Here is a 25,710-nt window from a genome sequence, read left to right on the forward strand (position 1 = left end):
CTTGGTTGTTGAAAGAGAGAGTGAGAGATTCTACAGCGGTTGCTGAGGCCTGGGTTGGCGAGGCAGAGGAAGCGGAAGCCTGTTTTTGTGGGCTGTTAAGGTTGGCCTCTTGGGGGCTGCTCCTAGCACCATGCTGGGGTATTCCCCACAGGGTTGTGTGGTGGGTGCTTTCTCTTCTTTCCCAGCCAGAAACTTAGGGGTGTCAGTAACACTGCCTGACCCAGCTCATGGATATTGGCAGGTGAAGGAGCTGGGCTGATGCTGGTCCTTGACCAGTAGAGTGTTGTGGTGAGGGGGAGTGTTCCTGAACCCTTCATTGTGGCTCTGGACAGGGAAGTTGAAGAAGCAGGGCTACTCCCTTCCTCCTCTGCCCTTCCCTCCCATGGGGCCCATCTGGGGAGTGCTTGTCTTTGGTCTCCTGTTGCGCCGCTGTCCTGTGGTGCCCATTGCCCCTCTGTGTGTGTGTGTGTGTTAAACCGTCCCTTGTGCATGTTGCTCCTCCCAGCAACCTCCTGGGGGGGGGGTGGCAGTGAGACCCCTTCCTGCGGTGGGCCTGTGCTTCCAACAGGGGGCGCCACAAGCAGATGGGCGCCTAACTGACGCGATGCTCTCATCTTGTTTCCTCAGAGCTCTTGTCTATGCCAGCTGTAAAGCGGTTTTCTGTGTCATTTGCAAAGCATCCAACTAACGGTACGTTTGCTTCTTAATTTGACGCCCCTCCCCGCTCCTCCTGCTCCCTCCACCCTTCCTATGTCTTCCATCCCCACGGGCATGAGTGGGCAGCTGTGTCGTGCTGTGCTGTCCCTCCCCCCCCCCCCGCCACTAACCACCCTCTTGGCTCTCCCTTCTGTGTTCTCATGGGGATGGGGTGGGAGCAGAGGGACCCCTCAACACACAAACACTCAGCAGCAGCAGAGAGGGCAAGATGAGACACCTCCCCCCCCCCCGCTGGAGTGACCTGATGAGAGAGAGCCTATAGGGGTACCAGCTTCCGCCCCCCTTGCTGTGACCCAGAGTGGGGAGAGAGCCTTGCCCAGTTCCCCCCCTCTCTTTAGGCTGCTTGCCTGCCTGCCCTCCACTTCTCCCACCCCCAGGCAACAGGTCTTGCTGGGCAGTGTGAGTTCAGAGGAGGGCAGGTGCCTCTCTCTTCTCATGGGGGTCTTTGCCTCTGCTGGGGTGTCTGGCTCTTGCCAGACTGCAATAGGTCTTGGCTGGCCCTGGGCAGGCCTGGGTGTGTCTGGTGGGTGGAAATCGGGGGTTGGGGGAAGCTGCTCACAGCCCCTTGGGGAAGGTTTTCTTTCAGAGTAAAACATACTAATTGCATTAGAGAGATTTCCAAATCTTTTCGCTTCTGGAAAAGACAGGTTCCTTCTGTTTCTGCTTGCTGCAAGTAGAGGGCTGCAAACTCTTTCTAAGCCTCAATCATCTCCCTTTCCTTTGTGCTTATTGTCACTTTCTTCTTTGCTTCCCTCTTCTGTTATTTGCCAACTAGTCTTGCTTAGATCACTGGAGGGACCAGTTGGAAGACAGGGCTGGTTGTAAACTCTGAGCCTCATATTTGGTGCTTCTGTAGTTCTACAATTTATTCATTTAACAGTTGGGCTTTTCGGTTTCTAGGAGTTAAAAGCAAGGTTTTAAAAACCACTGTCTATGGTGCTTGAGTGCATTTCTTCTCTCAATAGAGTTGAGGAATATCCCTGCCTCCCCTGTGGCTGGCTGCCAGTGGAGGGGCACCCCCACATTTTGCTCAGTGGAGTCCTTTGCTGCCCAGAGCCGCTGGGAGGCGGATGAGGGAGAGTTGCTCTTGTGCTCGAATCCTGGTTGTGGGCTTCCCTTAGGGGCATCTGGTTGGCGACTGTGGGAAGAGGATGCCAGGCCCTTTGGGTTCTTCTGATGATTTTATGGAAACTGAATTGGTGCCGACCAGGCAATGCTTCTGCCAAATGTCTCAAAGGGCCTTCAGGTGCCCAGAAAGTGTTTGCCTGTGTTGTCTCTGAAATGGGAACAGAGTTTGCTCCATGGTGGGTGGTGCTGGCAGCTGTCCTCCCTCCCCATGCTCTTCTGTGGTCCAGGCTGGGCTTCCCCCCCTCCCCCTGCCCTTCCCCCCTCTGTTGCCTTGGCTTTGGCTCTGCTGTGCCCCTCCCCCACTCACCCTTTGTGGCCCCTCCCCCCAGATGAGCTGGAAGGCCCCTGCGCGGCAGGGCGGCTGCTGCTGCGCCACTTTTCCTCTGACTTTGCCGCCAGCCAGCCCGCCTCCCTCCTGGATGCCGCCCTGGCACATCACCTCCGCCAGTGCTCCTACCACTTCCGCCTCTTCCGGGACTGGCTGGTCTCTGGCCGGGGGGACCTGGAGAGCCTCGACGGTATGGCATGGCGCTGCATGGTGCCTTGGGGGCCTCCTTGGCTGGGCCCTCCCCGCCCAGGGGGTCCCTGTGGCTCTGCCTCTTCAGGGGCTGCTTCCCTCCCTCCCCTGCCCAGTTGCCGTTTGCCTAGAGGAGGCCAGCCAGGAAACCTCTTCTCTTGTCCTGCTCTTTCTTGGGTGGCTTCCCTGCTCCTCTTCACCCGGTTACAACAATGTTAAAACACAACATTAAAAAAACAGCTAAATTCTTGGCTACCTAGAAAGGCTGCGAGCCCTGGTGGGTCTCGCTTGCCCCCTCCCCCCCCCCATGGAAGCTGGGGGACTGAGGAAGGGCTGCCTCTGCTTCTGCTGCTGCTGCTGCTGCTGCTGCTTTGCATGAGATTTGGTTTGGCTTCTGGGAGCCCCCCAGGCCCTGAGCATTGTCTCCCCAGCCAGCCCAGGCTGTTCTGCACCTGCTGCCAAAACCCTTGCAAAGTGTGCATGTGTGGGTGTGGGAATTGTGTTGCATGGGCAAAGCAGCTTCCTTGCCCCCACAACCTGCCAAGGGGGAGCAGCATGGGACTTGAAGGATGGAGGGCTCTTGGGCAGGCCCATAAGCACCCTCCCTTCCTCTTTCCCACCCAGGCACACAGTCCCAGCCACTCCCTGCATGGCTCTGAGCACTGGGCTGGGCTTTCTTCCCTGGAGGCCTTCTTCCTTCTGTCTGCCCCTGTGTGATGGCCAGGCTGGTTTGGGTTCCACTATCAGGGCAGCTCAGCAGGAAAGAGGACCAGGCCTTGCCTCCCTTTGGCCTGCGTCTTCCGGGCGGGAGCTGCTCTTCCACTGCCGCCATTCACTTCCCTGGGAGAGGAGGCTCACTTGCAGGCTCCTTTCACAACCCTGCCTTATTTGCAGCACAAGTCCCTGCAGTTTAAAAGCCAGCAGCTCTTTTGGACTGGTGCAAAGCACCCCCCGAGTGGTGCTCAGCATCCAAGAGAGGAACAGTTTCAGGTTTGTGTATAATTTGCACAGTGGCTTCCTAAGAGTTTCTTGGGTCATAAAAGCAGATTTTGCAGCTTCAGAAAATTGGCTCAGCTCTCCTTAAGATGGTCAAATGTTGGTTTGTGATGCCAGAATTGGTTAGCAGATGTTCCACTGGTTTGACCAACGTGAGGCACTGGAGTCCAGGCTTCCTTGACTGATGCAGCCCTTTCCCTTCCACGCAGACCCACTGGAGTATTGCTGAGCATTCTGCAGCATTCTCTGCTCAGGTGCTGCAGCAGCAAAAGCCACCTCCTGGATCGGGGACCTAAACAGCCTGCAGGTGGGAGGCAGCTCCTGAGCAGCTATTTGCAGACTGTATAGCCCTAAGCCATGAGGGGCTTGACTTCAGAGTTCAGTGCATGGTGGGGCTGGCTGGCTGGCAAGGGATGGGGCGGAGGGCTCTGGACCCCCAACTCCTCTGGGAGTGCAGAGGCCTCTGCCCAGGCCCAGTATTAGAAACTGAGATATGAAAGCTAGGAGCTAAATGGCACCTTGAACCTAGGTTAAGGGCACAACAACAGAATGTCTAGGAATAGGTGCATTTTTTAATAACAAGAATGAAAAGCTGAAAACGAATGAACTGCAGCTAAAATATTATGTTCATTTTTCACATCGTCTAGTCCTTCCCCTGCCCACCCACTAATATTCTTAAGAGGGTCTCTTATCCAGTCTTCAGAGAGTAGCTGGAAGTGGGGAGACAGAAAAAGGTCCTCCTTTCCTTCCACCCTGCAGTTTTAATCTGAAATCTTAGGTGCAGTACTGCACCCAGAGCTCAGAACTGCTCGTGCTAATGAAATTCCCTGTCATAAAATGCGCCTAGAACAATTGGAGTTCAGGCCCAACCCCCCTGCCCTTCTTATCCCTTCCTGGCCAAGCTTTCCTCCCAGCCCAGCTTGTAGCAGGCTCTGTGTGGGGCGCAGGCTGCATAGAAACACAGGTCCTCTAAGGTGTGGGTGGGGGGTGATACTGGAAAGAGAGCAAGGAACCAAGTGTGTGCATCTGTTGTGTGGAGAACAAAGCAGTGACCTGCTCTAAAATTTCCAGAAATGCTTTATAAGAAAAGAATGAGCAAACTGTTGTTGATGGGACATTTCAGAAGCAGAGTGGCGGGGGCAGGAGGGGCTTCATCCTTCCCCTTCCATGGGAACCAGGAGGCAGGAAGCTGAGGTCGGACAGTATATCCCTAACCCTAATGCTCTCCCTCTTCCATCTGCTGGAATAGCTCCAGAGCTAGATATGCCAGTTCACCCAGCAGGGGTAACACAGAACTGGAGACTGAGCACAGAGGATGGCTGCCCAAAGGTTGGGGAGGCTGGGGCTGCCATGACCAGGACCAGTTATTGTGCTCCACTAGAGTCCCTGGGCAAACTGGTTTTGAAGTTTGTCACATCACCTCTAACAGCGCCCTAGGCAAGCCGAGAAGGGCCTTTGGGGGTCTGTTCAGGGCTCCAGGTGCCAAGGAAGGGCTTTCCCTTCCCCAGGGACAGGGAGGAGCGGCAGCCAGGCAGCGGGAAGGTGGGCTAGGAGAGCTCCAGGTTTTCCTCCCAGCCCCTGCGTGCTTTTGCTTCTGACATGCTGGGCTGGGTCTGGCCTGCTCTTTGGTGTGTTTTGGGGGCTCCATGCCTGTGGCTCGAGGGGGACGTTGGGGCTTATTTTGGGCGTCTGGTGGGGAGGCAGCCGCCAATGAGTTTTCTCCTCTGCAGAGGTCCTTGACGCTGGGTGGGGGGTCTGCTCTGCCTGCAGGCTTTGAAGGCTGCTCCATGGTGCCTAGCATCTACCCCTTGGAGACCCTGCACAACTCGCTCTCCCTGCGCCAGGTCAACAGCTTCCTGACGGCCGTCTCCAGGAACTGCAGCACCAGCACTCCCCACCCAGGAGCTGCCCCAGGTACCATCAGAGGCAGGCAGGTTGGGCACTGCACTGGGGTCCTGGGTGGCCACCCCCTCAAACTGAGCCCCCTCCTGCTCCAGGGCTTCCCACAGGGCAGCACCCATGTTTTCCAAAGCAGCTTTGCCCAGCTGTGGTAGAAGCAACATATTTCACTGCACACAGAAATAGAATACCCGTTTTCTGGGGTGCCACCGCTGAAAGGGCACCACCCCATCTCAGCACGGAGACTCTTTGGTGTCTTGGTATTGCAGCTGCATGAGCTAAAGAGCTGCAGGATATAGGAGAGAAGCCCTTAATCAACTAAGGAAAGCTTGAGAGTGAAGAAGACATTTATGTTTACTGAGAAGTATGTGATAGATGAGCAGAATTTGGCTAAAAGAGGAGAAGTGTGGGGGCTGGCCTGGGCTGGGGGAACACCTGAGGGCTTTGACAGAAGTGCCTTCCTGGTGACCAGGAAACCCTCAGGCCCCTCAAAGGTTAGCCTGAGCAAGGGGCATCTTTGACTCCAAGGTGGGGGTGGGCAGAAGGGTTGGTGCCTAGAAGCAGGCCCTTGCCAGGGGGCTCACAGTGTTGTCCTCCTCCTGTGTCCTGCAGCGCTCTTGGACACCTTGATGGAGAGCCAGGGGCCAGGCGAAGACTTGACGCCGCAGCAGATTCTCTCCTCTTCTCTGCCTCTGCGCCCCCGCTCAGACAAGCCCCCCTGGTGTAAGTAGGCACAGGGCTTGGGAGGGAGGAGCAGTTTGATGGAATAGACTCAGAGGAACAGAAGGCAAGGCTGCCCGAGGGGACATTGCAGGCCTTTGGGGTGGGCTTTGTGCCAGCAGGAGGAATACCAGCCAATGGGAACAGGAGGAGTGGGGGCCTTTGGGGTGGCAGCAGTAGCTAGGTAGGCTGGGCTGGTTGCCAGGGGCCCTGAGCCCAGACCTTCCTGGCGCTTGGAGTTGGGCAGGGCAGCACTTTCCTAGTGGGAGGGGGCAAGGCCAGCAGATCTAACCTGCAGGCTGCACAGGATGGGATCCTCACCCTAACTTTGCTTGGGCAATATGCACCTCCACCCCGCCCGGATTATGTGGCTAATATTAGATGCTGCCCTGGGATCCTCCTGGCATTCTTCAGGGTGGGACAGTTGCCAGGCCCTGTGCCCAAAGCAGTGACGGTGCCAAGGAAGGGGTTTGCAAGGAGCTTGGGGGGGAGCATTATTAGCACCTCAAACCCCCCCCCCCCGTGACCACCTCGTTCTGATTCCCTTGCAGACAGCAGCGGCCCTTCCAGCACCGTCTCCAGCGCAGGCCCTTCGTCGCCCACCTCCTCTGTGGAGAGCTGCCCCCGCTTCAGCTTCGTCTCTCAGACCAGCAAGGAGCGGCTGGCAGGGCCCATGGAGGGGAGCCAGTCGGGCAACAACGGAGCCTTCAGGGAGAAGGGAGAAGAGCAGAGCCTTCCCAGGGAAGCCTCAGCGCAGGAGGAGGAGGAGACAGAGCTTGGCGGGCAGGCAGCCACAACCTTACTGCAGAAGGGACTTGAGGGAGGAGAGGAGGCTGCCTCACCCCAGGAGGAAGAGGTGGTGGCGGCTGTGGTGGCAGGGGAAGAGAGTGAGCAGCTGCCCGGAGCATTGGAGCTGGTGGAAGTCGGGAGCAGCAGAGGTGCAAGGGAAGGGCAGGCAAGCGAAGGACCGGGGGAGCTGGACGTGCCAGAGGAGGAGGAAGAGGAGGCAGCAGTGGAAACTGGCTCAGGAGAGGCCACCTGGGAGGAGGCCCTGCTCAGCCCATTCCTCCCTGTTGGGGAAAGCACTTAGGCAGGAGAGGCCTGCTGTCAACTGAGGCTGGCCAAGTGGGAACCTTTCTTGCCCCTCCAGGAGGAGGCTGTCTGCCTGAGCCAGGGGCCCCGTCTTGCTCGGAGTCCACCTGGCAGGGATGGACGCTGTACCAACAGAGGTTGCAGGTTGGGGCCGTCCCCACTTCTGGGACATGAGCCTCACTGGCCCAGCCAGGATGGTCTTCTTTCTCCAAATTGTCTGGCTGCAGCTGTGCAGAGAGGGGGGAAACTTGAAGAGACCCCCCCCCCCAAGTGGTGTCCCCCTGGCAGTCTGAGTGCGTGAACTGAAGAGGTCTTCCTTGCTGGCGGCAGCGTTCAGGGTGGGAGGCTTTCGGTGGGGGGGAGGTCCTCCAATCCTGCTGGCCATTGTCAGGATACAAAGCTGCTTTGGAAAATCAGGTTTTCTTAGAAACATGTGGATGAGATGCCAAATGGTGTACAGTACAGAGCAAATATTTAATATATTATTCGTGCTGGCAGGTGGAGGGGGCTGCTGGGGGTCCCCACTCCCCCCACCCCTGCTCCATGGCCAGGCATGTGTCGTCCGTGGTTCAGATGTGTCTGTGTTTCTCTTGCAAAGGATTGTACAGCCGTCCCCTGGAGTCCTCCTTGTGCTGCATTTTGTGCGTGGAGTAAAACGCCAACACACCCAAGACGGGTGGCTTGTGTGTGTCTCTTTGGAGGGAGCCGCTTTGCTGCTTGGGGGTCTCTTGGTGTGCCTTTGTGCAGAGGCAGCTTGGGGGTCCGGGAGGAGGAGGAGGAGGAGGCTGCACAGAAAAGGGCAAAGCTGGCAATTCCTGAAGCACAGCTGTCCTGCACATTGAGAGGCCATTTTGCTGCACAGTATAGAGGGGATTCCTTAGGCCAGAATTAGCAGCTGCACTAGAAAGGACTTGAAATGCACCTGCTGGATCAGGCCAGCGGAAGCCCATCTAGTCCAGCGTCTTGTTCTCACAGTAGACAACCAAGTGCCCCAGTGCAAAGCTTGCAAGCAGGACCTGAGCACTAGAGCACTGTTTCCTCCTGCTGTTTCCAGCAAGGGCTATATAACTGCTAAGAGAAGCTGCAGGACATCAGAGACACAAAAAGAGGGTGTCTGAAAACCCTTGGAGGTCTGTTTGTGTGAGAAGGAAGCAGGCTTTCCTGAGGCAGGGGCATTTTGCTCAAAGAGGTGGACAGCTTGGCTACCATCGCAACACCTGTTCCGAGTGTTTGGTGGAACATGTTTTTGAAGTGAAAATTACAAAGCATATAGAACAAGGGGAGCCAACACACTCCCTTACAGATGTTTTTGGACGCCAATTCCCTTTGGCTCCATGTAGCCTGCCTGAACCATCTGGGATGTTGGGAGTTCTTCCAGTTGAACAACATGGGGGGCACTAAATTGACTACCCCAATATGGACGAACAAATCTGGCCTTGCTAGACTTTTGGAGTTCTTTTGAGTGTGTCAACAAACACGTGGATCCTGCATTTTCAGTAAGACTTTAACAAACACTTGCCAAAGGCTCCTGAGCAAATTTAGCAGCCTTGGGATGAGAGGACAGCTCTTCTTTATAGGTCAGTAGGACTAAACCAGCAATTCTCAGAGGGGAGGGATTCTCTCCTCCCTCAACTCCTAAAAGGCAAGGGCCTGCATTGGTGCTGGTGCTTTTTTAAATTCTCCCTCAAGGATCTGGAGGTTGGAAGGAGCAGCCACCTTAGATGCTGTGTGTGTGTGTGTGTGTGTGTGTGTGTGTGTGTGTGTGTGTGTGTGTGTAAAAACCAAACTATATTGTGCAGCACCCTAAATAGTTCTCTCCAGGTTTGGTGAATGGGCAGCAAAATGGCAAATGCTGCCCAATGTAAATGTAAATTGATATGCAAAGATCAGAACAAAAACTATCCATGCTGCCATGGTTATCAAGGAAATACATATGGAATACTGTGTGCAGTTCTGATCCACCCCACCGAGTTGAAACACCTTCATGCAAGGAAAGACAAATATTGGTGTCTCTTTAGTTTGGAGGGGGAAGGCAATTAGTGGGGGGCAGAATTACAGAGGGTTTCACAGTGTGGAGAGAGTTTTTCTGCCTCGCATAATTTTAGAACTGGCGGCTCCCCAATGAAATGGACTGGACTAGATTTGGGAGAGGAAGAAATTGCACATAATCAGTTGTGATGGGGATACAGAATTTCACAGGTTCAGAGGTGGGATTCAACAACCACGGTTGCAAGAGGCAGTTCTTTCCCTCACCTTGAGGGTCTCCCAACTGTGGCCTATGCTGGTGGCCCAGCTAGAAGGTTGCTCTGCTCTTGCACTCTTTGTTGGTGTTCCATATCTACAAGGGAAACCAGTTGTTTTCTAGGGTGCCATTTTCTTCTGGATTCTTTTGCTCTGGACTAGGTGACCCTTGGGTACTTCCGACTCTTAAGATTCTATGGCTCATGAGAAACGTTACACAAACAAAGGCCAAATCCTTGTTCCTGTGCTGCAAACAACAAACCTGAGCAGTTTTCTGGAAATGGCTTTTTGAGCAAAAGGTATGTGGACAACAAAGCAGGTTGTTCTGTTCATTCCCTACCAAGCAAAAAGGAGATAAACCTTTTGGCCTGCCCTCCCCTGACCCCTTTAGGCCTCTGCTGCGTGGGGTGAGGGAAGCAGCAGGAGCAAGGCCCAGGCAGGCAGGCAGGCAGGCAGCTGCTCTGGAATGCCCCCAGAGGGGCTTTGAGAGAGCAGAGCAGCCCTTCTCCTTCCCTTGACCTATGGAGCTCAATGCCATTGGGCCTGGGAGACACTGGGTCATGGATGCTGGTGGAGGAGCAAAAGCCCAGCTCCAAAAGGCTGGAAGAGACATGGTGGTGGGTGGAGGACCAGGGCTGAGCATTTTGCCAGTGCATCAGTCAGTGGAAACAGGACAGGAACCCCTTCTGAGTCGCAGTTAATGTGGCTTTATTGGTTAGTGCAGGCCCCTCCATTTACAATCATTAGAATTACAGAGAGTTGCACACAGAAATGCGAGGGGAGGGGGGAGAGGAATCTGAGGACCTTGGATTGTACATAACATGGAGGAGAGGAGGATGGCAGGGGGAGCACTGGGCTCTGTTTATACAACATTCAGTAGCAACGGGAGCTGGCCTAGAAGTCCTTCTCGCCGCTGCTGCCTTTGAGAAAGGTCCCCATGAGCATGACGCAGCAGAGGAGGAATTGCGTGCTGGGGCCCCCATGCAGGAATGAGCAGAAGCAGGAGCTCAATGTCTTTCTCGTCATTTCTTTCCTGGGCTCCCCAACAGTCCCTCTGGGTGGGTGGTGGGAATTGCTAATGGAGCTCAGTCTGGGTGCATTATAAACAGCAGTTTTTACAAGGTTTGCCACAGAACGTGAAGAAGGGAGATACTGAAGCCAGCTTCAAAACTACAAATTTTGGGGAAGGACTCAAGCTGGTTGGGTGGGGAAATCGGGGTGGTGGAGAGCAGATCATTGAGTAACCATGAGGCGGGGGGGGGGATGTGGAGGAAGATATTCCCCTGTAGTACTTTCTCCTCTGACAGAGCAGTGGGTCTAAATCCCACTGGCCCCTGCTTCAAGTTTTAAGATAGACACATTCATAGGTGGGTTAGCACAGCAGCTTGTCTGTGCAGGCCCAGAGACCCACCATATCTGCTGCTGGGCCTGAGCATACATGGTTTGTAGGCACTGGTCACTGGCTGCTGCCTCATCACAAGCCATGAGGGCAAGTCCAAGACCCAAACCGCAACGGATAAGCTAAACAGGAAAGCAACAATTGGGCTTGCTGGGCCCCTTCCTGCAGGGCAGGGTGCTGGAGCAAGGAACTGAGCCCCTGGAGGCTGCAGAACCAAATGCCAGGGGGAAGGCAGTGGGGCAGGGGCTTGTCTATCATCTGTCAAGCTTACTGCATTTAGAAATGTGATGTTTACCCTGTGCCCTGAAACCCAGAAGCCTTCAGTGTGGTGATGGCAACTCACAGTAAAAATATTTTAAATACACACACACACACACACACACACACAATAGCATACACATTTCCAATAAAAGGTCAGTTCCAATTACAACCCAAAGAAACCCAAAATAAATATATAGACAGTGATCAGAAAAATAGTTCCTATGGGATTCTCCCCAGCTCCACTCCCCCCCCCCTTTTGTCGGTCTGATGGCAGGAACAATTTAGACCAGCTAAGAGGGCTGAGCACATTCTTTCCCAGACCAAGAGCCACACCCAAAGACTCTCTAAGGCTTTTTCAGAGCTTGCCCAAAGCTTCACACCCATGATTTGTGACTTCCCAAGTGTGCTCTGCCCCCTTCCTCCCCGTGGCTACAATGTGCTGGGCCATCAGCCCTGGCTTTGCCAGCAGCACAGAGGACGAAAACAAGGGGGGCCCTCACTGTGGCTGCTGACAGCTTAAAGGGCCTCTAATGCTATCTGCAATAGCTGCAAGGAGAATGGCAGTGCATGCGGTGAGCTGGAGGAAGAGCCTGCAAACACCCCCTTCACTTGGTTTGGCCCTCAGTTCTAGCAAATGAGAGGAAAGGATGTCCTTGTATGTGCAGCAGGTGCCAGCTCCATCCCCAGAGGGATCCAGTCCCCACCCAACTACCCCAATTTCCCCCTTCTAGCCACTGTTTTGCTCACAGGGAAATACTGGGACTTGATAAACATGATCCTCCTCCAAAGGGCAGAGTCACTTGGCAGGGGCCAGGTTCATCTCTGGCACTACTAAAGATGCAGTATTTGGCATTTTCTGACTGCAGCGCTTAAGGGCTTCTCTGCAATGTACTCCTTGGTGCGCCAGGCTGGATTCTTTTTTAGCACAGCTTTGGCAGAGTGTTGGGGGGCAAGCAAGCCGGTTTCCACTTTTCTGTGTCGTCACCCCCTTCTCTCCACCTCCTCCTCCTCCTCCTCCTCCTCCCAGCTCAGTTCTCACTTCACACCTGAGAGGCTGAGGAATGGTGTCTCTCTTTCTCTTCCTGCTCTAGTCCTCCTTTTTACTGGTCTCTTGTGCTGCTTCCATCTGAAGCTACCCCGTGGGCTAAGTCGGACAAAGTTATTGGGGTCTGGCCCTGCAGAAGAGCCCTCAGGCAAGGAAGCGGGGAAGGAGTGGGGAGCACTTTCGCAAGCAGCATCAAGGCAGCTGAATTATTCTACAGCAATGACGGAGGCAGCAAAATAAATCTGGAAAAGTGAAGCAGCTCCCAAGAGGGTCCCTCCACTCCACGCACATCCAGGCATGCTGGACACGTCCTGGGCATGGTGGCAAACAAGAGCCATGTGCAGGCAGTGTCTGCCCAGCAAATCCAGACCACATTTGGGACAGGAAGGAGACTTGCGCTGTGAGTCAATGGATCTCCCAGTGCTGCATGGTGGGGGGGGGGGAGGCGGATGGACGGATGAGATGTGCTGCTGCAGCCAGGGCGCCTCAGAACTCGATCTTGCATGCAGGAAAGGATTCATCCTGCATCACCACTGTGCTGCTGCTGGCCAGGACCATGATGCTTAGCTCCTGCTGCTTCTCGTGGGTCTGTTGGTACCATTCCCGGGTCACTTCCGTGTCATGTGTTGGGATGAGAGTCACCTGAGGAAGCACAAGAGACAGGCTGGGAAGGGGTTTCCCTGGTGCTCTGGCCAATCACAGCAGGGCCAGGAAACAAGGCAGCTACCTCTGGCTAATAGAGCATCCCTTGCAGAGGCAGAAGGAGGTTTGCTGCAGGGTTGGGTCAAAGGAGCAGGCTGGAGCTAATTTTTTCAGAAGCTAGAGCAGATCTGGTGGAGGTGAGTGGGCCTCCCTCTTTGGACTTGGCTCAGAATTATTCTAGGCCAAGGAGAGGTGGCTGGGTGGGCCAATGGAGACAATGCCTTCCTGGCCAGATGAAACCAAGCAGTAGCTGAGCACTGGCTTGTCTGGTGGGCATAGGGCCAGGACTGACCTAGACAGTTTCCCTTCAAGTGAACAGTTCTTGTTGCACGGAGAAGTCATACTTTGCAGAGAAAGAAAGCTCTCCCATTAGCCATGCTCTGCTGTAGCCCTTAGGCATGCTTGCAAACTCTCACCCTCTCCTCCCCCCACTGGCTCCACAGAGAAGTCAGCCCAGCCCATACCTGCAGGTTCTCCCCCCACTGGGCCTTCCCTTCCAGGAGGGCATCCAACACTGCACGACTGGGCTCCCCGCTGCCTGGGTCATTGCCGCTCATGACGTAGTAGGAGGCCCGGACCCTCTTGAAGAATTCCTGGTCTGTGTTCTTCCCACTGCAGTGATTGGGGATGTAAGCCAGGTCCACATAGATGGGGGGCCCAGGGGGCACAGAGGAGCTGCTTTTGGGGTTGCTGGAGACTTAGGGAGAGAGAAGAGGGAGGGGACGTTAAACCAGCTGGTGGCAACTGGGCAGGGTGGTTGCTAGCCCATCAGCTCCTGATGAAAATGCCCCAACTAGGGATCTCTCACATAACATCATTCTTAACATTTAATCACATCCCACAACTTCAGCTCCTCTCCTTAGAATGGAAAAGTCAAGGAGCCAGGAAGAGCTAAGAGAAAAGCAAACTGGAATTCACTGGGAGAAGCTGATCATGCAATAGTGGCCAAATTGTTGCCCTCCAGATGCCATTGGACTACAGCTCTCACTGCCCTTCACCTTTGCCAGTGCGACGGGCCCAACAACAGCCTGAGGCCATGACTTCGGTCCCCCCTATGCAATCACAGCGCACTTTGCCCAGTTCTTCAAAGAGGTGTTCTACTGGGAGCCCAAGGACCACCTTCCACTTCCAGCATAGCACCTCCTACTGGTGGAGGAAAGAATCAGCTTCTGACTCATTGGGGCAAGTGAAGGGGCCTCCCTCCCCCCCTTCCACACAAACAAGCCTGGCCCTGCCTTGTAGGTTCTCTGAGATTCCACCCTTTGTCCAATGTGTTTATAGAAAGGCAGATTATTGTAGGGCCCAAGACAGAGCTCTGCAGTCTGAATTACTGCCTAAGAAGAATCCTGTAGCAGTAGTAGGGTCAGGCCAGAGGAGGTTCGTCACAGTCCAGCACTCTGTTCTCCCCTTGGACAACCAGAAACCTCAAAGGGAAGAAGCCTCCAAACAAAATGTGAGCACAACAGCAGGACTCTCCCTGCTTGCAGTCTGCAGCAACTGGATCTCAAGAACCTATCACCTCTGACTGTGGAGGATTCACCTGGCTGGTGATCCCTTTGCATCTCTGCCTGAGATCCCTCCAGAGAGATTCCCCCCCTCATAATAATGTATTTGGTAATAGCCACACCAGAGTGCAGAGTTTCAGAACTGGAGACCGTGTATTTTCCATCAGGAAAAGGTACGCCTGATTGGTCATTCATGCCCAAGATTAAATCCACAGGAAGTGCTCTGGCAATCTTTGACCCTAAACCAGGGAGCAGAAGCAGCACATCCTGGTTCTGGGAAAGTCTCCCAGACTTTGGGCAGAAGACAAATGGCTGGACAACCAGAGGTGAGAGCACAGACGCCCCCACAATTCCCACCAAGAGGGCCAGTCTTACCTGGGCTGGTTTTGACGCCGTTGACGAGGTTCTTGCCAGGGTTGGGGGGACCCGTTTCTTCCCCATGGGCCTTGAGGGGCTTCTCTCTCTTGGCCAGTGCTGGCTTTGGAGGCCGGTCTGGTGGCTGTTGCTTCAAGGGGGTCGGGGACCATTTCTCAGGTTTCCGGGCAGGAGAAGAGGACTTGGGCTTGCCCAGTGGCTTCCTCACCCCTTTGTTTTTCTCCTTCAGATCCTTCTTGGATATTTTGTCAGGCCTGCTCATGTTCTGCTCATTGAGCAGCACCTCGGGGTCCATCATGCAGACATCTGGGTGTGGAGGGTGAGGATGGGGGTCCACCAGGGTGATGGGTGGGGGGTCATGACCAGCTCTTGTGCTGCTGCTGCTGCTGCTGCTGTGATGGGAGCTGCCCACAGCTTTATCCACTGGGAGGAAATCGGCGTCTTCGTCAGAGTCCATGGCTGCATCGGCTGTGATGGAGGGGCACTCCTCTGTTTCTGGAGGGACATCAGAGTCAGACTGGGAGGTGCCAGAGTCACTTGCAGAGGTGGGGGGAGTTTCTTCTGCTGTGGCAGGGGGCCTATTGCCACCAGAGATGGAGTGTGGCCTTCCTTTCACAGAAGGATGACCTTCAGCCTGGGAACATTCACTCTCCTCTGATGAATCCTGAGGACTGGGATTGATGAACGATGGGGACAGCTCTCCCTTCCTTTGCTTATACTCACATGAGAACCTCTGCCCGTACTCCGAGGTGGCTCCCAGAGATGGCTCCAACTCATGGGAAGCGTCACCATGATCCTCTGCTTGGCTGCCATGCTGGGCATCTGGAAAGAAGGGCGGGAAAGCTGGCTCACAGCTCAACAAGGAAGAGGGACGGCTTTGTCTCTCACAGTCCTCCTCCTTCTCGTCATCCTCCTTCTCGTCATCGTCTTCTTCCTCCTCCTCCTCCTCACTCTTTGTTGCCCCTGTGAGATGTGGCCCACCATGGAAAGCAAGGGGGCTGAGGCTCACCTCTGTGGGCCCATTGGCAGTGGCAGCTGCCTCCTGCTGGCAGTGGAGGGAAACAGCCAGGATGTCAGGGAGGGGAGTGGCTGCTGGCCACTCTCCAGGGCTTGAGGGCTGCTGTGTGCAGCTAACTGTGCAGCTGGACTCAGACTGCTGAGTGGGCAGAGAGGGCAGGCCCAAGCTGGCAGAGGCATCTCCTTCCATTTCACCTGAAAACATCTTTGCAGAACCTGCTGGAAGCTGTGGGGACGTGGGTTGCTGTGCTCTCTGGGCATCTGGCCCAGCAACTGTTCCTCGATAGGGGGGGAACAAGGGGCTCTCACTGACTGCCGGATGTGTTGAGATGGAGGCCCTCAAGAAGGTTTCCTCAGGAGAGCTAGATGACTCCCTGTGCGGCTGCTGCTCTTGGGGTGCCCCAGAGAGAAGCTTCCCTCCTCCTGCTGGGAACGATGAATCCTCACTAGAAACCTTTTTGGATACCTCCAAGTATTCATCTCTCTTGCCCTTTTCAAAGGGGTCAGAATCAGGGATGCCAAAAGCGAGGGATTTGTCCCGTAAGTGGGACGAGAAATGTGCTTCATGTCGGAACAGGATGGATGGCTGGTGCATGCCCAGGGAAGAGAGTTCAAAGCCTGAGGAAGAGCAATCCAGCCCTTTAGTCAGCAGCGCTGGGCCCTTTGGAGGGTCCTTCTCTTTAGCAGCAGAACCAAAGCAGAAGCCTTTGGAGTCAGTATCATCAAAGCCTTTCCCTATGGATGCCTCTTCCTCCTCCTCCTCCTCCTCCTCTTCTTCTTCCACCTCCTTTTTGGAGCATGGCTTGCTTGAGGCCCATTCCTGCCTTTCTGGACCTGCAAGGCTGCCATAGGCAGCAACATCCTCAGCCTTCAAGGCTGTTCTCTCTGTCTGACTCTCCTCTCCCAACAATGCACCATAGGATGCTCCTTGCCATGTCACTGACAGACAGTCCTCCTTCTCCAATCCTGAAATGTCTGCATAGGGTTCCTCTTCCCTCTCACTGGCTGGCTTCAGAGCTGAAGGGGGCTCCCCTGGGTGCTTGGATTCCTTTTCAGATTTCTCCTTGGCACCCTTCTCCAGCTCTGAGTCACTGGCACTCTCTTCCCCCCTTCTGGCTTGCTCATAGTACATATCCTTGGGCAAGGAGTGCTTGGGAGAAGGAGACCTTTGCTCCTGGCTGATGTTTGCATCTGGAGGGTGGGCACCTTCAATGTAAAGATCTGTCTCCTGCTTCAGCACACCTGCCACATCAGTGTGGGAGGTAAAGCCTTTGTCCCCCAGAGAGGCTGCAGGCAGGGAGCTCACCAGACTTCCTGGCAGAAGAGGTGAAGAGTCTGCAAGGCTTTCATCAGGCTGTGGGTTGTCCTGGGCTGCCAAGCTCTGTGGTACACTGGGCTTCTCTGCTATCTGAAGAGGATGGCCCTGGGCATGGACCTCTGCATACTCAAAGGAGGGCTCTGCTATGTCCTTTGGGGAAACTGGAGACGAGAGCTCTTTCTCAGTAGGAGTGTAGAGGCAAGACTCTTCTTCCTTGGAGGAGATGGGGTAAAGGGCTGTCCCTATCTTGAGACCCACATCTTTTCCAAAGTGGCCAATGCTAGACATGACAACATTCTCATAGATATCTGCATAATGGAAAGTCTTCTCATGAGGGTAAGGAGTTGCTTCTCTCTCTTCCCCTTTCCCAAGAGTGTCAACTTTGGGTTCACAGAGCCCAGACTGACTGGGAGAGTCTGTGGTGCTGAGCCAGGAGTGATGCTCTGCTTGGTCAGTCGAGACTGTGTCCTGCAAAGGGGTTGCAAGGTCTCCACTTCCTCCAAGGTGGGTGGACTCACTCTTCCCTGGTTCCACAACTGCAGGGGCCATGACTTCCTGGGATCCTATTGGACTCAACAGAGCTGCCCTCACAACCTGCTCCTTTTGGCTTTCCTCTGAGCAAGTGTGAGATTCCACCTCAGCCTCCTGCTCTCTGTCCTGCATCTCTTTGGGATCCCACTTGCTTTTGTAGACATCATCACCCTCTGATCTCCTCTCTGTGGTTCCTAATTGGAGCGTGGGCACACTTTGGTCTACTGCAGGGGATTTTCGCTGCTCTGGTGCAGATGCTTCTCTCTCCTCTTCCAAAGCAGGAGGCTCCACCACAGAGCTGGACCATGGCTCTGTGGCCACTTCCTCCTCAGCTTGCTCAGGTGGGGACTCCTCCCTCCACCCTGTTGTAGGCGGAATCTTGACCTGGTGTGGAGGGGACAGTATGGCCCATTCCAGGCCGGATGTTGACACACTTTCTAGCCCAGGAGAGCGGGGGCTTATGGAGCCAGGCATCTTGGATTCCTTTGTGTCCAGGGCACTGTGTTCAGCAGCTGCTTGTGGAAATGCCTGTGTTTGGTCAGATGATGTTTCTGGCATCTGCTGGGCCACAACCTTGTCACTTACATGGGGAAAGCGATTCTCAGGAGGTGTCTCTTGCTTCAGAGTGGCAAAGTCTTCATGGAAGTGCCTATATCCTGAGTCCCAAATATCTTTCATGGCCAGTCCAGAAATGTCATCTTCAGACTCTGTTGCAGAGTGAGAAATCACTCCCTCTTCAGTCTTGGGGGGAGGAGGAGCCTTTGTTTCACGTTTTTCTACTTCCTCATCCAAGAAGGTACATTCCCCTCTTTCTTTCCCATACTTTGGCTTTTGCTCTTCGCATGGCACTTCCTTCATCTCCTCTGGAAACCACACTTTCTTCTCAGAGTTTGTGTCTTTCAGATAAATATCTTCCATTTCTGGAGATTCCTCTTCTTCCTCCTCCTCCTCTTCAGTATCCTGCTCCTCTTCCAGCAACTGACAAGGCCCCATCTCCTCAGAGGAGATTTGCGAGGGCTCCTTCTCTAGAACTGGGCTTGGTTCTGTGAAGCTTGAAGACTTTGAATCTGGACTTTCTTTGGGGGAAGGTCTTGGAGATGGTTCTTTGATGGGCTCTTTTTCAGCTAAGGATACAGTTCTGGCATCATCCATAAAGGTGTCTGCAGAAGACATTGTGAGGGTGGCATGGCTGTCTTGGAATGGATCCTTCCCAGGGAATGAAAGGGAACTGAGCGAATTGTCTTTGGCCAAAGCTTCAGATGTTTTGCTTCCAAAAGGGCTCTGCTCTGTGTAAGCCTGGTAGCTCATTTCAGGAGAGAATTGTTCTGTGAACACGTCTGATGAGGACTTCTGAGCAGGGTCCTCTTTTGTAGACAGGGACTGAACATCAGGTTGAGAACTCTCTCCTGTGAACAAGTGCAAAGAGGTTTCTTCACTAAGGCTCACAGAAATGTCGCTGCCTTCTGGGGAAGTGTATTTGATAGCAACTGAGGGGGGTCCCTCTTGGCCTAAGCTGCGTTCTGTGAAATGTAGGGCATTCCCACCTTCTGGCAATTTTTGAATGGCAAAATCATCTGAATATTTTGCTTTCCCAGGAGTGTCTTCAATAAATGGGAACACCTTTGCTTCCTCTGGTGAAAGCGGTTTTGTGGGCACTTGTGAAGAACTCTCACCAAAAGCTCTATCGGAAAGTTCCTCCCACCCTTCTGGGGGAGGAATTTCAGCTGCAGAGAAGAGCACCTCATGGGCAGGGCACTTCATGCTTTCCTGGGAGGCTTCCTCAGTGGTGTCTGCTCCATTCAATGGAGAGTCCTCTCTGGGCTCTAGAAGTGTGTCTTTGGTGAGAGGATAAAGGTCAGAAATGTCCAGGGTCTCTTGCTTGTGGTAGAAGCTGATGGCCAGCTCCTCTTTCTCAAGAAGCAGTCTCCGATCCTCACTCTGGACAGATGCAGATTCTGATGCAGCCACACTTTCCAAGACAGGCTTGTCCTGAAGGAAAGCTGATGCCTCTTTCCCCCCAGAAAAGAGCCCCTCAGTAGCAGCGACCTCTCCTTCAAAAGCCCTGGAGATCTCAGTGGCCTTGCTGGGACTTCTTTCTTCATCCCATTTCACAGGGGCCCCAGAAGACTTGTCAAACACCTCAGCCTCCACAGTGTCCGATTTCTCCTCTACAGGGGACTGGTGGAAAGGTGTGTGCCCAGCGCTGGTGGGGCCCGACTGGGTGGGAGATGCCATCTTGACTGTGCTGTCATCAGGGCTCATGCACCGCTCTTCAGCCTCACCAGAGCCTGCAACTACCTGCAGCAACTGGGCTTCTCCATCAAGTATCAGCATGGCCTCTTGGGATCCTTCCACTGGCACTCCTGTTAAACCATCTCCCAGGGGCCCTTGCTGAGAAAACAAAGGTGCATCATAATGACCCTGCACTCTCCAAGGCTTCTCAATATTTGGTGTCTCATCTTCTTCTTCCTCCTCCTCCTCCTCCTCCTCCTCCTGTTCTGGTTCCTGTTGCTGCTGCAGGCCCTTTTTGAAGGCCTCAAGCCTTCTCTCACCTTCTGCTTGTATACGGAAGTCATCCGGAGGTGGAGACTTGAAGCCTTTGTCCTCCTCTAGTGAAGATGTGGGAGAAATGGTGCCAGCAGAGGGGACATAGTCCAGACCTTGGGTAGCCTCTGTTCTAGAGGAAGGGATGCTGTTCACTGTATCCAGCAGCAAGGAGCTTTTGCCAGTATCCTCTGTCTGTGGTGCTGTTATCGAGGCAACAGACTGGTCCTCTGCGACAGATGTGGCGAAAGAGGAGAGCTTGTCACACTCTGTGATAGATGTTGCTGAAGAAACATGCTCCTCTTCCGCCAAGGGGGCAGCTACAATGTTGGTGGGGTAGGCAAGGACTGCAGGGTCTTGGCCAGCAGCTGCCATGGCCTGGATCCCATGGATAGCTTCAAAGGAGCCAGTTTGGTCTGGCACTGCAATGTCAGAGGAGCTAATATCTGTCTTGAGCTGGGGCAGCCTCTCCTCCTGCTCATCGTGGATCTCTTCATCGGAGATGGTCTGCTCTGTCTCTGAGTAGCCAGGGATGGTCTCATCCTGGATGTAGGAGATGTGTTCTCCAAGTGGGGCTGGAGCACTGCCCAGGCAGGATTCCTCCTCCTCCCCCTTGCCCATCCTTTGCTTCCCAGGCAGTCTGCTTTCCCCCTTGGCCTCTTTTTCCTTCCCTCTGGAGGGAAAGAGGGGACCTTCTGGCTGCTGGAAGACAGAAAGCTCACTCTTCTCTGCCTCTTTCTCTTTGGCCTCTGCAAGGGGCTGTTCGGTCCCCTCCAGCTCTGCCTGTTCCAATCCCTTTTCTCTCCTGTCCATTTGCCTCTCTGCCTGTGTCTCCATCCACTTCATTTCCAAAGCAGAATATTTGTCTTCCGAGTAGTCACCGGAGGCCTGCATTGGATCTCTCTCCTCTCCAGCTTCTTTTCCGGAGACTTCTGCTGTTCTCTCAAGGGGCTCCCCCAAGGCTGCTGCTCTCTCATCAGGTCTTTTGGACATTTCCCCTCCTCCCTCCTTGCCTGTTTCCTCCTCTGTTGCAACTTGGGACCAGGAGTCTGGGCCACTGACTCCTTCTGGGATCAGGTCTGTCTCCTGAGCAGCCACATCACTAAGCCCCTGCTTTCCTGTCTCTCCTTCTGCAGGACCAGGTGCCTCTGGAAGCCTGGCCTGCTTTTCAGCCTTCAGCTCCTCAAAGTCCTTGGTGAGGTCCTCTGGGGAAGAAAAGACCAGCCTGTGCTCAGCCACGCCTGCTGGTTCTGGGGGCTGGCTTGGTGGCTTCCTGGGCACAGGCAATGCCTTCTTTGGCTCTCCATGGGTAGCGTCCTTCTCAGCTTTGCTGCGAGCTTTCTCCGCTTTGATCCGGCCAGGAGCTTTTGCCTTGTACAAGGTCTTCCTCACTTCAGGAGTGAATGACTTCAAGTCTGGCTTTGAAATCTTTTTCAGCTCTGGCTTGGCTTCCTTCTTTTTGTCTTCTTTCTTTGACTCCTTCCTTTCCTCTTTCTTCCCATCGTCTTTCTTAATCTCCTTCCTCTCTTTCTTGATCTCTTTCTTCTCCTTGTCCCTTTTCTCCTCCAGCTTAGACACTTTCTCCTTGAGGTGCTTCTTACCCATTTTGTCTTTGTTGTGTTTCCTTTTCTCTGCTTTGAGGGCATCGGTGGAGTCCATTCTTACTTTCTCTGCCTTGGGGGGCTTTTCCAGTGGCTCCTTGGCCTTCTTCTCTGTCTTGGCCTCTTTGAGGACCTCGGACTTCACCTCCTTTGCTCCCTCCTCACCACCTGCCTTGGCAGCTGCCGGCTTAGAAGACTTGAGGCTCTCCTTGCTGTCTGCCCTCTGCTTGATCTTGGTCTGCTTGAGTGCCAGGGTGGGAAGGCCAGAGGCAATTTCCTTCTGCGTAGCAACAGGATACTTCAGGAAATCCAAGTGCCTGAGCTTCTCAAGCCCTTCCAAAATCTTGTTTTGTGGTGCATTCCCAGGGAACAAAACTCGCACTATTTTTTCTGTTGGACTTGCTGGGAGCCACACAACCAAGGCGGTGATGGAGGTCAGGTAGGGTACAGAGATCTCCCCTTCCTTCCCATTGGCCAGAATGATGCCCGTCTTGGCCTTGCTGTTCCCAGCCCACTTCTGCATGAGGAACTGCATCTCCTTGCTCTCCTTGACTGGGTTCAAGACATACATGTCCAGTTTCCCAACGCCCATTTTGTGGAACAAGGTGATGGGCTCAATTGTGTTGCTGACCACCCTGTAGAGGGGCTCTGGCTTCACGCCCAGCCTGTTGAGGTACTGCAGGGTCAGGCTAGCCTCCTCAATACTTCTCTTGACCTTCATGGAAGACTCGGGCATTTTGAGCTTCTCAGGGACATTGAAGAAAACCACCCCGAGCTCAGGGGAGATGAGATTCTTCATCCAGTCACTGTAGTTGGTGGAGCCCTGAGACTGCTCCTCGTCCTGCTCAGCGATCTTCCTCTGCAAGAGACCATTGATGCCAGGGAGGTTATCGGCCCCAATGTGGGTCAGGAGAACAGAGTCAATTCTGTCCAGGTGCCGCACCAGCTTCCAGAAACAGGACTTCCTCTCTGAACCGCCATCCACCAGGATGTTGAACCCATTGACGGCAAAGAGTGCTGAATCCCCCCTCCCTCCAGGGAAGATGTAGCAGCAGGGCTTGGACAGCTTGAGGAAGCCGCCTGAGGTTGGGGGTTCCAAGAGGTCAAAGGGAGATGGGACATCCACTGTCTCAGAGACATACTCGGCAAACTCAGAGATCCCATCCATCTCTGGCAGAATTGGGTCAGGGTTCAGTCTCAGACTGAGAAGGTCCTGGAATTGGGGGTGTCCAAGGTTGCTCCAATCTCCCTCTCCCAAGCACGACACGGTCAGGGAGGCCTTGGAAGCTGGATCTGTGTTGCTGAGAAGCTGGGCAACCTACAAGAGTCAGAAGCAGGCAATAGTCAGAAGCACCACAAAAGGTCCTTGACAAAAATCCCCAAAATGTTTTTTTTAGTCAAATACATGTAAGCTCAACTTTTAACTAGAACTGGAAACCTACCAGTCAACCTATGTAACTAACTATTGTTCTTGGGTGGCCACAGTTGGCCACCAGATGTATCAATAATAGCATCCTGGAAATATGTTACTCTGTGTATGTGAGTGTGTTAGAGACTAATAATCTGAAAGGGACCTCTGAAGGAGATTGAATGTTTTCCAAGCCAACAATGAGCCAGGAGTTGGAATGCATGGTGAATAAAGTTCTGGTAACACCTCCTGAATGCCTGGAAAGATTTGTAATGTGTACAACAGTAGTAGCAGCAATCCTCATTTAAGGTGGTCCCAAATTCAGTACTCCATGACACTGCGGGGTGTTAGAGGAATCTTAGACAAAGGATTTTCCAAGACAAGCTGTGAAATAAGACTTAAGCTAGGACTAAAAAGAAGACAACAGCCTGAGGATGGCCTCCAAAGCCACCTATGTCAGCCAGATTCCTACACATACAAATCCCAGATTCCCCACCCACCCAATTTACCTCTGGATCTGCAAGGATCTCAGCAAATTTCTGGTAGGTGAAGGTCCCAGCCTGCAGGATCAAATCTCCTTCTTGGTCTGTGCTCTGTCCACAGAGCACCAGCAGCTTGTAGGCAGAAGGGTCACATATCAAGGAACGAACCTGTTTGCAGCAGGAGAGACAGTTTCAGCTCCTGAGTTTTGGACTTGCATAAATGCTGCCATGTCTGATGAATGAGCTTGGAGAGGCAGCCCCATTGAGAGGCAGCTTTGCATCTTGCCTAAACATGCTTGAGTCTGGGCTCTAGACACAGCTCCATAATATCCCAGCCCTGCCCCAGGCAAGGTCACAGGAGGGGTGGCAGGGAACTCAAATACCCCCCCCCCCACCTGGTCAGGATAATCTGTGCAGTCAAATTTAGCTCCAGGCAGAGAGGAAAAGCAGGAAGGCAGCCAGGTCCTTGGAAGTGGGGGAAGGAACTGGGTGTAGTCCTGAGCACAGGGCTTTGCAGGAGGGTCTTTGTTTTAAGCCCTTTATCTAACCCCCTTCATAAATATTTATCCTGATGAGGCAGGAGGATGGTTTCACAAGGGATTTGTAGCTGGTTTGCCCCCAAAGTCAGGAAGCAGGCAACTTTTGCACCATGCCACTGTAGCAACTCTTAGAGGTGTAATCCCATTGGTTACATTGACCCCAGGTAGGCAGGAATCCCAGAGCTTTACCTCTGACACAGTGCTCTGTTCATCAGGGTTTACTAGGATGACTGTGTCCAGGTCCTCACTCTGGTGGTGGAGGGTCCTCTGACCTAGGGAGAAAGTAGAAAAGGCTATGTTCAAAACAGGTGCTCATAGTCAGAGCCCATGGGCAAAACAACTGCCTTCAGAACCAGGCCATTGTGGACTATCCAGAAGCTGGAAGGGCTGGCAGTTTCCAAGCTGGCTTCAGCTTTCCCTGTCCTGTTCCTGGGGGAAGTGACCTCCAGTACAGCAGCCCAGCCCAGCCCAGCTACTTTTGAACTCCCACCCCAGGGAAGCTGCAGGAAGATTCCTTGGTGAGTGGCCTCAAACAGCAAATGAAAACCAAACTAGACGAATACATTTTGGCACAGGCAGTATTGCTCTGCACAGTTTATGCTAACCATTTGAGGGGCTGACTTCAGCTTTCCTTGGGACAGAAAGTGATTTGCTTTAGGGCTGAAAGGCTGCTCTGGAGTCCTGCAAATTTGAGACGGGTGCTGATGAGGAAGCTTCTTCCAGCACTGCTGGATATGCAGGTGTGCTTGGATGTTCAATGAGCAAGACATAAACATGCCCATAGCATGGATCTTGCAAATACTCTAGCTTTGGGCACCCCTCCCTGCTCCTCAGAATTGTGCAGGCAGTTGTGAGTTTGGAAAATGAGTAGTGTGTGTGTGTGTGTGTGGTGAGGGTTCCTCGAGCCTGCAGTAATCCTTGCAAAAGAGATGAGCTGCCCAACCCGGTACTTTCCTTGGGAGCCTGGTCTCCTGCTGCTGAGTTGTAAAACACTCCATGGGTTGAGCTCTGTGGCCAATTTAAAATGCATCCATTAAAAAAAAAAAGACAGACACAGAGAGAGAGTGTGTGTGTGCGTGTGCAGGACTTTGCACTACAGCAGCTGTTCCTGCTTGGCATCCATCGTACAGCAGCTGCTCTGGGCTCCAAGACTGAGCTGAAGCCATGAGCTGCCCAACTCCCCTCCCCTCCCTGACCCTTCCAGCTCTCCGTATTTCTCTATAGATGAAGATGGTCAGAGGATTTTGAAAGGAGGGAGGGTTTTATGGAAATATTTTAAAGGACAATCAAGCACACCTTTCATTCTCTAGGGTCAAGCTCTGGAAAAAATGAGTCATGCTCATTGGAAGCATGAGGCTGCTCTGCCCAGCACTGTGTGATTGCAACTCAGGAACTCATCAAGAAGAGAATGGATATACAAACAAATGTTCCTCCGAGGCACCAAACAAGGAGGTTGAGCCTGGCCGAAGCTGAGGACCACTTCTCCAACTCCTGTCCCCAAAGGCCTCTGCTTAGGAAACCATCTCCCTCTCTCCCTCTGCTGCAATCCTTTCCTCCTTCCTTTCAGAGTCTCTTGGGAATACCCCCTCACTTGCCTTGCAAAGAGGATGCAAAACCTCTTGTCAATATACATTTGCTGAGCAACGGTTCCCCCCACCCCCACTTAACTTTCT

At 53.6% G+C, this 25,710-nt stretch overlaps 2 protein-coding genes across 5 annotated transcripts in view; one reads left to right on the forward strand and one right to left on the reverse strand.

The window, feature by feature from the left end:
- PPIP5K1 (diphosphoinositol pentakisphosphate kinase 1) overlaps nt 1-7,742 on the forward strand; it is a 28,232-nt gene extending 20,490 nt beyond the window's left edge. Inside the window, exons 28-31 of one of the 3 annotated variants that reach the window (XM_033168032.1) lie at nt 628-690; nt 5,129-5,272; nt 5,870-5,980; nt 6,529-7,742. In XM_033168032.1, coding sequence (XP_033023923.1) covers nt 628-690; nt 5,129-5,272; nt 5,870-5,980; nt 6,529-7,067 — 857 coding nt within the window. In that variant the 3' untranslated portion in view covers nt 7,068-7,742. The remainder of the gene's footprint in view (nt 1-627; nt 691-5,128; nt 5,273-5,869; nt 5,981-6,528) is intronic. The other 2 variants (XM_033168034.1, XM_033168033.1) reach the window with 2 other exon arrangements.
- A 4,232-nt stretch (nt 7,743-11,974) lies between these two features.
- Nucleotides 11,975-25,710, reverse strand: part of MAP1A (microtubule associated protein 1A) — a 38,517-nt gene continuing 24,781 nt past the window's right edge. For both annotated transcript variants that reach the window (XM_033167371.1, XM_033167372.1), the window contains 5 exons: nt 24,227-24,309; nt 23,526-23,666; nt 14,598-22,926; nt 13,182-13,414; nt 11,975-12,657 (listed from right to left, as the gene is read on the reverse strand). In XM_033167371.1, coding sequence (XP_033023262.1) covers nt 12,502-12,657; nt 13,182-13,414; nt 14,598-22,776 — 8,568 coding nt within the window. In that variant the 5' untranslated portion in view covers nt 22,777-22,926; nt 23,526-23,666; nt 24,227-24,309 and the 3' untranslated portion in view covers nt 11,975-12,501. The remainder of the gene's footprint in view (nt 12,658-13,181; nt 13,415-14,597; nt 22,927-23,525; nt 23,667-24,226; nt 24,310-25,710) is intronic.

The sequence above is a fragment of the Lacerta agilis genome, chromosome 13 (genome assembly GCF_009819535.1).
Source record: "Lacerta agilis isolate rLacAgi1 chromosome 13, rLacAgi1.pri, whole genome shotgun sequence".
Taxonomy (NCBI): Eukaryota; Metazoa; Chordata; class Lepidosauria; order Squamata; family Lacertidae; genus Lacerta; species Lacerta agilis.